General features: G+C 31.2%; 2 protein-coding genes across 3 annotated transcripts; one reads left to right on the forward strand and one right to left on the reverse strand.

The window, feature by feature from the left end:
• The first annotated feature begins 717 nt into the window (after nt 1-717).
• Nucleotides 718-4,166, forward strand: LOC133316848 (cytokinin dehydrogenase 3-like). Its single transcript, XM_061518637.1, has 5 exons — nt 718-1,345; nt 2,029-2,156; nt 2,843-3,118; nt 3,268-3,536; nt 3,667-4,166. Exons 1-5 carry the CDS (start codon nt 718-720, stop codon nt 3,959-3,961), a joined length of 1,596 nt encoding a protein of 531 aa, XP_061374621.1. The 3' UTR covers nt 3,962-4,166.
• A 6,379-nt stretch (nt 4,167-10,545) lies between these two features.
• LOC133316849 (uncharacterized) lies at nt 10,546-15,145 on the reverse strand. Of its 2 annotated transcripts, XM_061518638.1 has the most exons (8): nt 14,952-15,145; nt 14,784-14,866; nt 13,938-14,059; nt 12,792-12,956; nt 12,108-12,134; nt 11,912-12,029; nt 10,914-11,115; nt 10,546-10,795 (listed from the first exon to the last, which is right to left on the reverse strand). In XM_061518638.1, exons 1-7 carry the CDS (start codon nt 15,060-15,062, stop codon nt 10,914-10,916), a joined length of 828 nt encoding a protein of 275 aa, XP_061374622.1. In that variant the 5' UTR covers nt 15,063-15,145; the 3' UTR covers nt 10,546-10,795. The 2 variants fall into 2 exon arrangements, with proteins under 2 accessions (XP_061374622.1, XP_061374623.1); XM_061518639.1 differs by lacking the exon at nt 12,108-12,134 and having other exon boundaries at nt 11,912-12,005.
• Between the last annotated feature and the right edge of the window lie 350 nt (nt 15,146-15,495).

A 15,495-nucleotide genomic window follows, 5' to 3' on the forward strand; every position in this document is an offset into this window, starting at 1 on the left:
TAGATAACAATCGGACGGCCTCAATTCAATTCCATAATTTTATTTTTAATTCTGTAAAGGCAAATTTTTGGTTTTGATTGCTGGGAATCTTCGAGATCATGATGATGATGAACACAAAAACACGATCAAACAAAACAAGTACCAATTGGAAGGCCATATACTTCATTGCTTTATTTAATTGCTTCACACAAATTTAATACTTCATTCATGACGTTACCGAAGGAAGCTGGCCAAATATAATCTATGGTCTGGTTCAGTCGTATCTTTGAATTTGACATTTAGCCATTCCTCCCTTTGCACAGCGTACATTTTTTTTTTCTTCTCTCTTTCTCATGTGAAACATAGATATAAATTTTAGTTTATTTTTGGTATAAAGTATAATAACAACTCAAAATATTTATTCATTTCATGATCAATTCAACTTTAAAAATTCAATTGCACAACAACCATGATAAAATCTGTTATCCCTCGTTATAATTGAGCCTTCCCTTTTTTTATTCTTTAACTCTAAAAGACATAAGATTCTCTCTCTCTTCTCTCTCTCTCTCTCTGTATGTTCACTCTTTATCATGCAAAGTCCTCTTCTATTCTATTTATAACCCCTGCCTCCTCCACTTCCTTCCACCCACAACAACACATCAATCACCAAAGAAAGCTACCACAACAACAACCTTTTTTTTTTTTTTTTTTTCTCTCTCTTATTCTCTTCAAACCAAAATGGCTGAGAATTACCCCTTTTCCACATACTTCATTCTCCTTCTAATAACCATAACACGTTTAATATCCACAGTGGGAAAAACCGAGCAATGGAAAACTCTGCTACCACCAGAGGTTGCAACCGTTAACAGCATATCTCACAAGCTCCGTGACGACCCTGAAGCTATCCAATTAGCTTCAAGGGACTATGGCAACCTCGTACATGATTTACCAAAAGCAGTGTTTGATCCATCTTCAATATACGACATAGTGAAGCTTATAAAGCTCTCATATAACAGCTCTGTCCCTTTTAACATAGCTGCGAGAGGACAAGGCCATTCCACTCGTGGACAAGCCATGGCTCGTGATGGGGTTGTGGTGGACATGGCGGGGTTCAGAGAAAGAAGAAATGGGGTTGGGATTAGTGTCTCTGTGGACCCTTTTGTTGGTTACTATGCTGATGTTGGAGGGGAGCAACTATGGATTGATGTGTTACACACCACACTTGAACATGGACTTGCACCTGTTTCTTGGACCGATTATCTTTACTTGACTGTGGGAGGGACACTCTCAAATGCTGGTATCGGTGGCCATACATTCCACTTTGGACCTCAAATCAGTAATGTTCATGAAATGGATGTAGTCACTGGTATGCAATTTTCTTCCCATTATATCATACATTTTGTTTTATTTTTATTTTTTAACGATAGATTGTTAGATATATTGTGGCCTTCATTTAACTGCTTAAGATTTTGAGTTGAATTACTTTTTTATATTGCATTAGAGCCTTTGATTAACTTATCACGATTTCAATCCTCAATGATTCTATATATTATTTACGCTTCATGTCCAAAAATTCTTGTATAAAGATATATTAGAGATAATAATATATAAAATAATTAATGCTAGATAAGTTGTGTACTATATGTCTGATTCACAATCCATCTAGCGGGAGCTTTATAGTATTTTTTTTTTCTTGTGAGAAATTTCATCGTGATTTTGGTTTTTTAAAGTTTAAATACCAAATTAGTGGTTGTTATCAAAATCGTTGTCTACAGTTTTGGTGAATGTCAGCAAGTGCTTTCCACCGGGTCCCATGTTTTAAAAATTCTCAACTATAAAACCAGCTCATGCGGTCATAGGATTCATATCTTCTAATTCTTGATTAAACTTTTTTTTAAGAATAAGTTGAGTATATGATTGGTCCAAGTCTTATTTGGTCAATTCTTTTATATATAACAAATAAATAGAATGTTGAATTTTATTATTCCAAGTGTTTGTCAATTCAAGTTTATTATTATATAGGTTTAATCAAGTTTTGGTTTGGTTTAGGAAAAGGAGAATTTGTTACCTGTTCTTCGCAGACGAATTCAGAGTTATTTCACGCGGTTCTTGGTGGTTTAGGACAATTTGGAATTATAACAAGGGCAAGGATTGCTCTTGAGCCAGCACCCAAGAGGGTACGTTTATATAAATTGACTAGGACTTTGTCTTGTAGCTTCTTCTTCCAACAATTCATGGTAATGCCTATTCTACATGTCACATTGTACAACCATCAACCTTTACGAGAGCACGAAATGTCATTGTCCAAAAAGCACTATATTATCATTTTTCTTGGAAGTAGGAACCCATATGTCTTATATTTCACATTATGTTAGTGCATGTTAGTCATCCATGAAAGACAATAGTACAAATGAAAGTGAAACGAGTGATAGGTATCTAATGTGGAATCTTGAAATTGAAAGCATTAAAATATGTGTTTGAAAAAATGAGTACATGCCGAAGTTTCTTCAAATATATTGTGACTCTTAGGCGATTGCGCCAATAGAAAGGCTCATATGACTTATAATGTTATACTTTCTCGTCAATGACTCAGAATCTATATTCGTTTTGTCAAACTCAACTAACAACTCCATTTGAAAAAAAAAAAACTTCTAAGTATAGCTCTATGCATAAATATATTTTCCGCTAGTGACTTTTAACACATGAAGTTGGCGAGATCATTTTGAAGTTCAGAAAAGGGTTGAGCACGAAGTAATACTCTAGTTTAATTTAACTTTATCATGCATACATTATTGCCTATCATTAGCACGATATGAGTTAATTAGTACATTGCATTAACTAATGTGTCAATTTTTGTTGGCAGGTTAAATGGGTCCGACTTCTATATGATGACTTTTCTGCTTTTACAAAAGACCAAGAACTATTGATCTCAATCAATGGAACGAAACAAAATACTGCATTGGATTATTTGGAAGGGATGTTGCTATTACACCAAGGACCCATAAATAATTGGAGATCTTCTTTCTTCCCTTTAGCCGACCATCCCAGAATAATTTCCCTTGTAACTAAACATAGAGTCCTCTATTGCCTTGAAGTGGCCAAATATTATGATGACCAATCTGAAAACAATGTGGACAAGGTACCATCTCTCAATTGCCTTGATGATGTGTCTTATTTATTTATTGTCTCACCTTAATATATAACCCTGTACATATTTTTACTATTAAGTAAAAGATTGAAGATATTAACAAATTGTAATCAATATTTCTTATTTTCATGTTTGTGTAGGAACTCCAAGTTTTGCTCCAAGGTCTGAGCTATATCCCTGGATTCTATTATGAAAAAAATGTCTCATATGTTGAGTTCTTGAATAGAGTCCGAAGTGGAGAGTTGAAGCTTCAGTCACAAGGACTGTGGGATGTTCCTCATCCATGGCTTAATTTGTTTATACCAAAATCTCAAATCTTGGATTTTGATTTAGGCATATTCAAGAATATCATCCTTAAACAAAACATCACCACAGGACCTGTCTTGGTTTACCCTATGAATAGAAACAAGTAAGCCCTGAATTAATCACACTTTGTGTTATTATTATTAGTATTAGTATTATGTGTTTATCGTTTTACTCAATCACTAATTTCCCATTGAAGTTGTAAAAATAAAAGCTAATATGAAATTCATTTTCAGGTGGGACAATAGGATGTCAGTATCTATACCAGATGAGGATGTCTTCTACACAGTTGGATTTTTGCACTCAAGTGGGTTTGATAATTGGGAGGCCTTTGATGCTCAAAATAGAGAAATTTTGAATTTTTGTAATGATAATGGGATTAAGGTTAAGAAATATCTTCCCCACTACACCACACAGGAAGATTGGAAAAACCATTTTGGCCCTAAATGGAGGACTTTCTTGGAAAGAAAACAACAGTTTGATCCAAGAATGATTCTATCACCTGGACAAAGAATCTTCAACAATAATTAACCAGCTTTTTTAATATTTTCCCCAATGAAAAGTGGTTTTATATATATGGTGGGATTACCTCAGCTAGCTAGCTGGCTGGTTACAAAGTGTACACAATGACCCGAACTTCGGATGATAGCTTTTGTACTTTTTTGTTAGAAGGTGGGGTTAAAAACGGCATGACTTTGGCATAATATATATATATATATAAATCAGGTTACACATAGCATAGATACGTTAGGTTGACAAAATCATGTGTGAAAGGTGCACACAACTAGCTGTATCTTTCTTTCTCTCTCTGTGTCACATTACTTTTTGTCTATCACTAATTACAGATTAGTACTTTCCAACCTAGTGTAGAGAAAGCGATTATATTGAGGATTGTTGTCATGTTCTAATCCTTCATTCTTAATGTGCAATGAGTGTGTTTGGTGCATTAATGATTCTCTTTGTTATATAATTTTTATTTTGCCTTTCTAATTTTGTATAGGGGAACCCTAGCAATAATTGAGATCCTAGGTTAACAAGGAACATTATTGTGTCTAAATTGAGAGTCCTAGCTGTATACCATAATCAATCATCGTAGGTTGCTAGATAGATATGATAATGCCAAATGCCTTCAGATATACTATAATCTTCATTGCAAGATCTTTCTTGGTAATTATGTAGAAAAGATAACGCTGCATGCTTTACAGGAGAATACTAGAAAGCATTAATGAAGAGAATCAACCATTAAACAAATGGTATTGTAGTCCTTGAAAGGTATTTAATATTTAAATGAAGAGTCTAGACACGAATAATTAAGTATAACAAAGCATGTACCCAAAAAAAAAAAGTATTACAAAGCAATGGAACCTACATCTCTCAATCTTTGTGGGGAATTTGTGATATTATGGAGTATCACTGAAGGGAAAACACAAGTGGCAGTAATGAGTATTTTACTTTAGAGTTTCAGATTCTAAATTTTTTCCTTCTTTTTCCAGCAAAGATAAAATAATATTATCTTTGGGAGAGCTAGACAACAACAATAACAAAAAAAAAAAAAAAGAATATAGCGCAACGTTGTACTTTAAAAAGGGAGGAATACAATAACGACAACAATAATTATAACACAACAAATTTTCAAGATATCTCAAGGCCGGTAGATATTTCTACCATTTGAAAAATATTTTTTCTACCACTTAGTATTAGTTAGACGAACAGATCAACGAAAAAGAATGACATACTTAATCTACCGAAAAAGAGAACGCACATATTACCAACGAGGACTTTTGCTGTTATTAGCCCTAACCTTGGCCTGCAATACCACGGTGGTAGGTGCGACTAGTTAATAAGAAGATGCCACTTCAACTACTTTTTGTATTAGAGTGAAAAAAAAAGCATTTTTTTTTAATTTACACTATGTACTCCCGGGAGTACATAGTGTAAATTACAAAAACTGCACGTTTTAATATCACCGTGCTACTAAAAATGCGCTCGTGTTAAGATACCCTAACCTTGATTGTTCATTTCATATGCAACTGGCTTTGTATCTCTTAGTCAGGTGTACCCACTCTTAAAGTTTGGGAGATATGAAATGCCCCGAATTCTAAGCCCGATAATTGTATATTTCGGGATTCATTGCTCTTTGTAGTGTGTTCTAATCGATTTATTCTCCAATGTATTATTCATTGCGGCTTATAATATGTTTGCTATAATTAGTATAATGTTATTAAACCTAAATCAATCATCGATTCGATTGGGGTATCAGGTCGCTGAATGAACTGCTTAAATTAAATTTATGTAAAGATATATAATAGTTATGTAAATAGAAGTAATATGACAAACGATCCTCCCCAATATTGTCTTTGGGAGAGATTTAAAACCTTGATCCCGAGATCCGTCCCAAATAAAACTAGTCGAGAAGCGATGAACCAATTGGAATATCTCTTAAAAAAAAAAGTAATATGACAACCAAAGTAATTTGGCTAAATGATTAACTTTTCACTTCTCTTCCCTTATGTGCCAAGTTGAATCCAACGAATAATGCAGAAATCCAATTTTTGTTTTTGGTTTATCTTGTGCTGATTTTAACTTATTTTATTTATTTTTATTAGAAAATGGGATGATGGTTTCATGTATTATATCTCTAAAAATGTGTTTTCACCCTACGATTTAACTTTTTACAGAGTTTTGGTTCATGACATGGTATTTAGAGCTTATGATCAAATGATTTAAAGTTCAATACTTATAGTTATCGCACAATTCTTTTAATAATAAATAAATAAATAAAATGAGTTTGTGTATTATCTACACTTCAAAGTCCAAAGGGTTCTCACTAGGGTTGTAAATGAGCTGAGTTGGCCTGAACTTTGCCTTAAATAGATCAGGTTTGTGTAAAATATTTTAGGTCTTTCTTGGTTTGTTAACTTTGTGTAGACCCAAATTATAGGTCTGGTCTGACCTATATTTAAAAAATAAAAGTCTTGACCTAGACCTAAATCTGTTTAAGCATATTAGGCATTCAATAATTAAAAATATGATTAAAATAGTATTATTTTATTATTCAAAATCATTAAAATAATTATTTTATTTAAAATAAATAATATGATATAAACCGACCCATAGACTTATGGGTCTGACATGTAAAAAAAAGTCTATGACCTTTTTTCTAAATAATTTTTTTAAAAGTCTGAGCATATTCTATTTAACTATAGATAATAGGTCGAGTCTAACCTAATGCAAGCTGAGCCGTAGGTCCCAGATAGGCTGTTTGAACATTTGCACCCCTAATTCTCACGTAATAGGTGTGTTAAGAAATATAATCAAATTATTTATGAAAATTCACCTAACTTTTGGAGAGTTAGTTGATGATATATATATATCTCAAATTCGAATATCATTAATGTGTTGGAATATTTAGCAAATAATAAGAAACATAAAATATGCGTAGTGTTGGAATAGGAATAATTTTTTGCTTTTGAGGTTTGACATAGACCCACGAGTGCTTTTGTTGTCATAAAAGTATAAAGCAACAAGTTCTTCTACAATCAAAATTTTCATTTACATTAAACTAAACCTCATTGAGTTGTCGTTCTTGTTATATATCAATAAGAGGATTTCATATCCTATTATCCTATATTGTTAATTAACTAGGCAATATTCCATAATAAAGTCACTCTGATCTTCGCCCCATAAAGTGAAACTTTTCTTTTTCACTTTTATATAAACATACTTCTTTGCGGCCTCCATAGGGACCAAAGTAATCTTATTTAATTGAAGGAGTATATAATTACATACAAAACAGGCTATGTAACACTTAATTCCAGCCTACAGGCAACAAGGAGACATTAAAAGTTAGCAGCATCATCATTTTATTGACTTTTTTTATTTATTTTTTTGCTTCCTACGTACAGAATGGAATTGCTTTATTTATGGATCGATGTCTAATTGTTGTGGAAAATCTAGGACAGGATTCCAACATTCACACACTGTGAATTATGTCACTGTTGAAAAGGGATTGAAAAAGAACAACACTTGATCAAATTATGATAGCATCTAATCATAACCAAATCGTAGCTTCTTTGTTGCTTTTCCGCAAATCCTATAGTTTACCGCGATCGATATCTCTTTGTTACCCTATTGTTTTCCTCTTTCACATCCGTACCTAACATCTTAATCTTAGTTTAATTGAAAAGTATGAAAAATTATTACTTATTTTCTTACAGTTTGAAATTTGAGCTTTCAAATAAGTTAAAATTTGTTCTTTGGGTTTGATCAATTACATCAGAAGGATTCCTTTTGCTTTTGGGATCAAATCCAATCTTTTATCAATTGCCAAACAGCTACAAGCTAATTAACCTAATAATTGGATGCTCTGTGGCCACCATATGTTATTGTCTATGAAAACAACACTCAAAGGGCAGAACTAATAAAGAGTTTGAGCTATTTTCTGTTGGTCAATTATACTTGTCATCACATTATGAGAATTTAAGTGTGAGTAAATGAAGTTTAAATAAATTGAGTGAACACCATAAAAATGGAAGGACTGACACATCTAATGTCATAAAATTTTGGGTTGTGTTGTGGTATATGAGACCACTTGAAATCATTTGTCACTTAATCCATTGATAATGGTTTCTCCTACCACTTAATATCTAATTTGTAAAACATTTTCTAATTTGACTTAATATTTATCCTGAAATTTATACATATTTATCTATATATTTTTAGTTTATCTACATCTTATTTTTTTTCGTAAGAGATTCATAAGCATTTTATGTAAGATCGTTAATATAAATAAATGGTGTAACTAGAAAATGTTGCACAGGATTTATTTATTTTTTAAATAAAAGAATCATCTATCTTTAATCTTATTCTCAGAAGTAGTCTTCTATACGCCGCTCATTTCATATGAATACTGTTTGTTGATAAGAAAATTCATTAATTATGCATGCATCAATTCATGTTTATTTATGAAATAAATAAAACTATTGTTTATATAATTAGGGCATGATGCCTATATGTTTTTTTTGTAAGAGCTAGCCTCTCAATGGGGCTTAAGAGAGGGGTAGTAAAAGAAAATTTAAGATAAAAAGTGGTTCTACAATTGAACCCTACTATTTTGTAACTATTAATTAAGGGAAATATTACTCTTATTTTACATGAGATAACTATCTCATGTTTTTTCACTTCGAAAATTGCACCTTTTTTTTTTTTTAACCTATAATGATGTACCCTATCTAGCTTCTCTCTATAGCATGAGAGAACTGCTCTCATGTAAATGAGAGTAGTATTCTCCATTAACTAAAAACTTGTGAAGTTATTTTTTATGTTGCATCAATACTGACACGGGATACGGAACACAACACGACATATCGACACATTAATTCTAAAAAATAATAGATTTTGACACGTTAAGACATATTTTGATATTAAATAATTTTTTTTTGATAGACAAATAATATTTTTAATATATATAATATAGTTTACATTTAATACATATAACAGCTTATAATAAGTCATAAAATCAATCAAATACTCAAATATCTTAACATAAATATAAAGCAAAAAAAATCTTTCATGTCATATTTCATAATAGAAAATATTTGATTTATAAATTAATTTTTTATTTTTAGTTAAAAAGATAAAATAAAATAAAATTGAATTTAAAAGAAAAAGTGTTGGAAAACATTGACCGCATGTCGGAGCGTTGGCCACGCGTACCAAAAAGTTAACAGCGTGCCGGAGCGTTTCGGTATCCAACATATTTTTACTCCAAATAACGTGTCTGTGCTTCCGAAGTTACTTTCAGTTAAATAAATAAATAAATAAATAAATAAAACGATACTATGGTCGAATTGAAAAAATAAAATAGTTGAGAATACAGTCCAAAGTTTAAAATTTTCATTAAACTGTATCCAAAATTTTAAAAAATAAGAAATCATTAAACTCATTCTTCAATTGGCGTTAGCCTAAACCTTTGGGACTTGGGGGTGATGACGAATTCAATTCCTACCAGGTCACCAGTATAAAAAAAAAACAAGCAGAAAAAGTCTAAAGTTAAACCATTGATTCAGTTATTTAGATCTTTTTAAAATACAAATACATAAATAATAAGTCATGTTCTCCTTTAATTATTTTCATCATTTATAAAAATTTCTTATCATGAAAAAAAAAGAATTGAAAATAAGCAAGTTTCTATTTGAAAATTCATAATGAGTTTTTTTTTTCAAATAATAAAAGTTCTATGGATAGTCAAAATTTTAATTTTAATTTTTGTAGTTAAAATATTAATAAGGAAATAGTTACAATGTTAATATAACTAATTGAAAAAACGTCAAAGATACATTATATTTTGGATACAAGTAAGAATTGAACACATAATTTAATATAACTTGCTCAAATCCCTCACCATTGGACCTATCCTAGGCTTATCAAAGATACATTTTTAGATAACTTCAACTTAATTAATCAGCTAACATACATCCACAATATACTTGTTGATTTTCATCATTTATTTGCTGAATGATACACACCACATAATTATAAGAGTAATAAGTTTATGGAAAAAATATTTGATGGTCTTAGTTAAAACTTATATTTTTAATATAAAATTTAAATTAATAAAATCTCTCACTTTCTCTAAAAAGCACTGTTATTGTAGATTTTCAGGGTAGACCAGATTTCACTCGGTGGCCCAATAACAGTTCTCCATTCATTAAGGTAGTGTTGATTTTGAAAGAACTAAATTTAAAAAATGATTTTAAAAAATTAATTCGTGCTTGAGGATATTATTTTAAGAGGGAATTTGAAAGAATTGATGTAATTATTCAAATGATATAGAAAAAACTTCAATGATCTCACACCTTGCATCAATTCTACGTAACAAAAAACTTCACTTCTCTCAATTAATTCTACTTAATGTCAAAAATAATTTTATTGACCTCCTCTATGGTTTAATAGAGTTGTATTGAATTCTCTTTTAAAATATATATGACTATTTGCACATGTAAAAGTAAAATGACACATGGAGTAAGTAAAATTTCTAAAACTAGAGGAAGTAAATGATTTTATCGAACCTAGAAGTTCAATCTGATTTTCCCTTTTCGAATATCAACTGCGTAACTTAATCAGACATAAAATGTACTGTTAAATTAAAGTCTGTACATAAGAGACAAATAATAGTGGTATAGATATCGGTGGGACCTTTATATCAACTATTTATTTTCTCCTATTAAACAGAATCAAGCAAGATTCTCAAATTTAATAAGCACCATGTAGAAGGGCTCAAACATGTGGAACATGTTAGGCAGATTCAGTTAGGGACCCTGTAGAGTGAAAACTTGATAAACTCCATATCCAATTGGCTCGAAACTGCAAGATGTATCACAAATACATCATTAGAAAACCATATGTTAATGGTACCAAAAATAAAAATAAAACCATATGTTATACAAAAACGAAGAGTTCATATGCTAGCAAGAACAAATACCTAGCTAGCAGTACCCTTGTTCTGGTGCAAGGTTTTCTTTATGAAGTTCACAACAACTGAGGATAACTCATCTTGATGATTATTAAATGCATGATCAGCTCCTTCAATGATATGTAACTTGTGGTTTGGTATGATCTTGGCAAACTCTAATGCATCTTCAACAGGGATAATTTGGTCGGAAGAACCATGAATTGTAAAAACCCTGTAATATGTGATTTGACATTAACACATCTATGCATCAGAGTAATTTCATAGCTTCATCAAGAATTGTTGCTTGCATTACCACCTTCAAACCTTCCTCACCATCTCTCATTTGTAGCACTAAATACCCTGCTCCTCCTCACCAAATCACTACTCTATCATATTGCACAGAAAATCATGTGTTCCTAAAATTTAATTCCATACAAAAATTTGCATACAAAAATGGTTTCCCCACTTGATTAGTGAGTAAATCAAAATCTAAACAAAAACAAAACATTTTAGCATAAAATATAAATATATTGTTAGTCTTGCAAATTTCCTCCTCTCATTTTATCTGTTTCCACAATATACAACATATAAATTACAGCTACATATAGAAGTCAAACAGGAAAGCAAAGATAAAAAAAAATGGGATTTCATTAATTTTTAATTCTCTCAATAAGAAACTTGAAAATCTTAAGAATTGTTTCATCTGTTTATTTTCTATGATTAGTTTGAAAACACTACCGGTAGGTATTAAAATCAAATTTTGTTAAGGATTACTAAATAAATATTAACTTCTTTAAAAGAATATCAAAATGTTCTAGAGAAAGTTTCTTCAAAAATTGGACTTAATAGCAATGAAAGAAAATTTTAGATTTATTGGTCCCTTATATATAGAGAGATCCTGCTTTTTATAGCTCCTGCTTTAGAAGTATTTATTGTGAAACTCATCAATACACACGTGTGATTAACAAAGAAATGCAGCAAGAGGCAAAAGGCTGTAGCAGAAGAGACCAGAAAACTTTTCCACCCACCTGCATTCTTTGTCAATCTGAAGGCACGCTTCATGCATATTTGTACCCAAGCGATCCATCAGACTTTCCTCAGTTACACGAAAATCAAAACTTCCTGCAACAGTAGGTGTCCTCAAAACTGAGTACCTTTGCGTGACAGAGACAGAAACAAAGAATACAATGTCATGTACACCATTATCCATCATGGACATCATGCCTGTTGAAATATATCTCAAGTTCAAAACTTAAGTCAATTTGCAAGCATTGAACAAGATCATTAATGATTATGCCTAGATTTTTCATTTTTTTCCCATTTCATCTTCGGGGGTTTGTTTTGTTATTACTTACAATACATTTAAAAGAATGATTTGAAATAAGAGCATTTCAGCTAGAACTTCGTGCTTGTGATAAAGTAATCCCCAATTCCAAATTTTAGTACAAGTTCACAGGGGCAAGCAAAACAAGGTATGGTTCTGGACTTGCTAATTTCATCAAGTACTGCCAGAGATATAAAACTATTTGTTGACCTTTACAGCTTAACCAAACCGGTTAAACTTTTAGGAGGGTTGGTTTTTAACATGGCATATCAAAGCTTCTATAACCATGAGATCAAGATTTCGATCACCACCCTTGTTCTTTATAATTAAATTAAAACCTAGTACAAGCTAAAATGGGCAGGTGCATTGCACGCACTTCAAATCCAAAAGACTTGAGTGAGAGGGTATGTTGAAGATATAAAACCAACAGCTTTTAACTTTATGTAGAATTGCTTCTTAACAAGTTGATTTAAACTAAAAATTCATTGTACAAAACAAATTATCAGTAGACACTGAAAATGGTCCTCTCACATGTACTGCACTAGAAGCATTGAGAAACAAGTCTTGAGTAAATGATAGGTTACCTGACCTCTTCTTCACATCAATGAAACTATCCTTTCTAATTCTTTCCAAATAATCTTTTCCAAGGCGATCTTCAATTCCTGCCTTCAAATCATAACGTCCGGAGAGGTTGACAACTGTTTTAATGTCATGATATTTTGAAGCATACAGAAGCACTACGTCACCTCCTGCGTCAGGATACAGAAACAATTAGTAATAGTTCAATCATGCATCCAAACCTTTTTGGGGGGGGGGAGGGGACTTCAAGAAGATACATTGGTCAGAAGCTACACTAATAAGTTGGGTTTCACCAACTATAAATGAAATGTAATGACCACCCAAATAGAATAGGATTTTCATCAACCTAAGTCCTTATCTGTTCCTATCAAATACCCGGTTCAAAAAATATAAGAGATCTATAGAATACCTATCCTCATATAATACTAGTTAACAACAACATTAAAACGAAAGATATTTACAAAGCTCATTTTTAGCACAGTTTTGCCAAGTAGCTCGGAATTATAAGCAAAAGTTTCTTTCTATTCCCACAAATTGACTAATCTCAAGCTACAAGTTTCAGCTAGAGGATTATATATCAATTAAATGAAAGCTGATCCTGGTTTTATGTCAAAAGTTACACTACTCTCTTCATGTTGCATCAATCAAGGTTAATCTTAGCATGCAAAGCATGGTTGATGTTGAAATTATAAGGATTTAGGTAGGGAAAGAGGAAGAGAGAGGAAAGGAGTACTCAGAATAATAAAATTATACTGATATTGGTGTGAAGGATGTGATACAAAAGACAATACATTAAGCTTTATTTATACTAACAAAAGACTCCTAATCCTAATTAAATAAGGAAACAAACTATAAAATATAAAGAAATATAGAAACCATTCCTAAGAGATCATCTAAGATACTCCAAACTATTCTAAGATATAATTATGATATTATGTGATATCCTCTAGATATTCAAACAGTTGATATGAAATGATTTTGACAAGGACAAATCTAATCATATTTCCGGTATCTAAGGGAACATGATCAACGAATGATTGTATAAATCAGCATATATAATCATATATCCAAAATGATATATGGATCCATCTTTCTTTACCTTTTCTTGCCGTTAGAAATACATATAGATAAGAAGAACAAAGTCAACATACCTTTACTATGCCCAACAATTGCACTGATTACACGATTTGATTCACGGAAATGTTGGGCTACAGCATGTAAATCATTAACCTCTGTCCAATAGTTACCATACTGAAACGAACCTTCACTTTCCCTAGAAGGAAAAACCCAAGAGCTAAAGTTAAGACAAAACAAAGAGTGAAGCAAGGGTAATGATCAAGACTAGATAACAGGAATTTTAGAACATATAACCCAGCGCAAATAGAGAAACTATCACCCAGCTTACACCAAACCAAGCAAAGGAGTGACAATTAATACCATGTTCAAATTATAGGGAAATTGAATCACTGAGGATCACTAATACTAACACTCCTAGCATGAAAAGACTCCTAAAACAATAACAATGATCCTAATATTATAACAACCGGTACTGCAAGAGTAATTGCAACATTGTTATGGTAAACAAGTATAACATCAACATCCAAAGCAATTACATTAGAGGGCCAGAAACATAACAAGGTATCAGTATTTTTCCCACAGAGAAAATGTTAGTATTTAGTAACACATTAATTAATGCATCTGAACAATTAATGAAAATTAAGAAATTTAAAATACTAAAAAAATAAAAACACATGTTTTTTGTACACACAATCATACGTTCCTTGAAATCAGAAGAACCCTATGAATGTACATCATTCCAAAAGAACAACGAAGACAGAGGGGGGGTTCGGTCTATTGTTCTCTATTTCTCAGAATTTAGCTCATTATTTAACGGTACAAATCTAATACAAATTCACAAACATTTACAGTAAAAAGTAAAACCACTTAAAAAAACGAATGCATACTCAATATCTTTAGAAGTGATGATATAAACTTACCCATTTCCAGAAAAGTCAAAGCGGAAAGAACTAATTTTTGCATTTTCCAATGCAACAGCAAGGTTCAATAACAGATTGGTATCCTAAAATTAAAATAATAATAATCAAAATAGGAATAAGAAAAAGAAAAACAATAAAAAAAAAGGTTGAGATAAGAAAGAAACAAACTTTTGAGCATCGAAAACCATGACACAAGATTACAATGTCTGTGGTTCCACATTCGTGCAATATGCCGACCAGTTTCTGACCGTGCTTGTTGGGTATTATCACTCTCTGCATTTTGCAATTCCAGATCACTTAACCCTCTCTTGTTTTCTTCTCACTTCTCACTCTCTCTTTTTTTAGTAACATTCCTCGCCTCTCACTCTTCCAGCCTCACATGACACCCTTCACATTATTGCTATTATTTGTACCGGCAATTATAATATTTTTTTAAATGGCAGTTATTTTATATTACAATTATTATTTTTATATAATATTTAAATTAAGAAAAAAATATTTTAATTTTTCTTACCATAATTTTTATTTCTTTTACTATAAAAAATTATAATTTTAACTAAAATAATACAATTTTATGTTTTTTAAAAGGACAAACATTAATTTCATCTTTTAAATTCATATATATTATACAAATATAAATTATTACATTATTTCAAAAGTACATAATTAATTAAAAAAATTAGATTTAAAATATGTAATATAATTGTCCAAA

This window comes from Gastrolobium bilobum, unplaced genomic scaffold, assembly GCF_033153095.1.
Source record: "Gastrolobium bilobum isolate Gb01-03AN ecotype WA unplaced genomic scaffold, APGP_CSIRO_Gbil_v1 utg9213, whole genome shotgun sequence".
NCBI lineage: Eukaryota > Viridiplantae > Streptophyta > Magnoliopsida > Fabales > Fabaceae > Gastrolobium > Gastrolobium bilobum.

Excerpts from the sequence above, each read along its gene's own strand:
- LOC133316848 (XM_061518637.1), top strand. The coding sequence starts at position 718 with ATGGCTGAGAATTACCCCTTTTCCACATACTTCATTCTCCTTCTAATA. Across the intron at positions 1,346-2,028 it reads TGAAATGGATGTAGTCACTG|GAAAAGGAGAATTTGTTACC; the intron begins GTATGCAATTTT and ends GGTTTGGTTTAG. Across the intron at positions 3,537-3,666 it reads TACCCTATGAATAGAAACAA|GTGGGACAATAGGATGTCAG; the intron begins GTAAGCCCTGAA and ends ATTCATTTTCAG.
- LOC133316849 (XM_061518638.1), bottom strand. The coding sequence starts at position 15,062 with ATGCAGAGAGTGATAATACCCAACAAGCACGGTCAGAAACTGGTCGGC. Across the intron at positions 14,867-14,951 it reads ATGGTTTTCGATGCTCAAAA|GATACCAATCTGTTATTGAA; the intron begins GTTTGTTTCTTT and ends TTTTAATTTTAG. Across the intron at positions 11,116-11,911 it reads CAGATTGACAAAGAATGCAG|GGTTTTTACAATTCATGGTT; the intron begins GTGGGTGGAAAA and ends CACATATTACAG.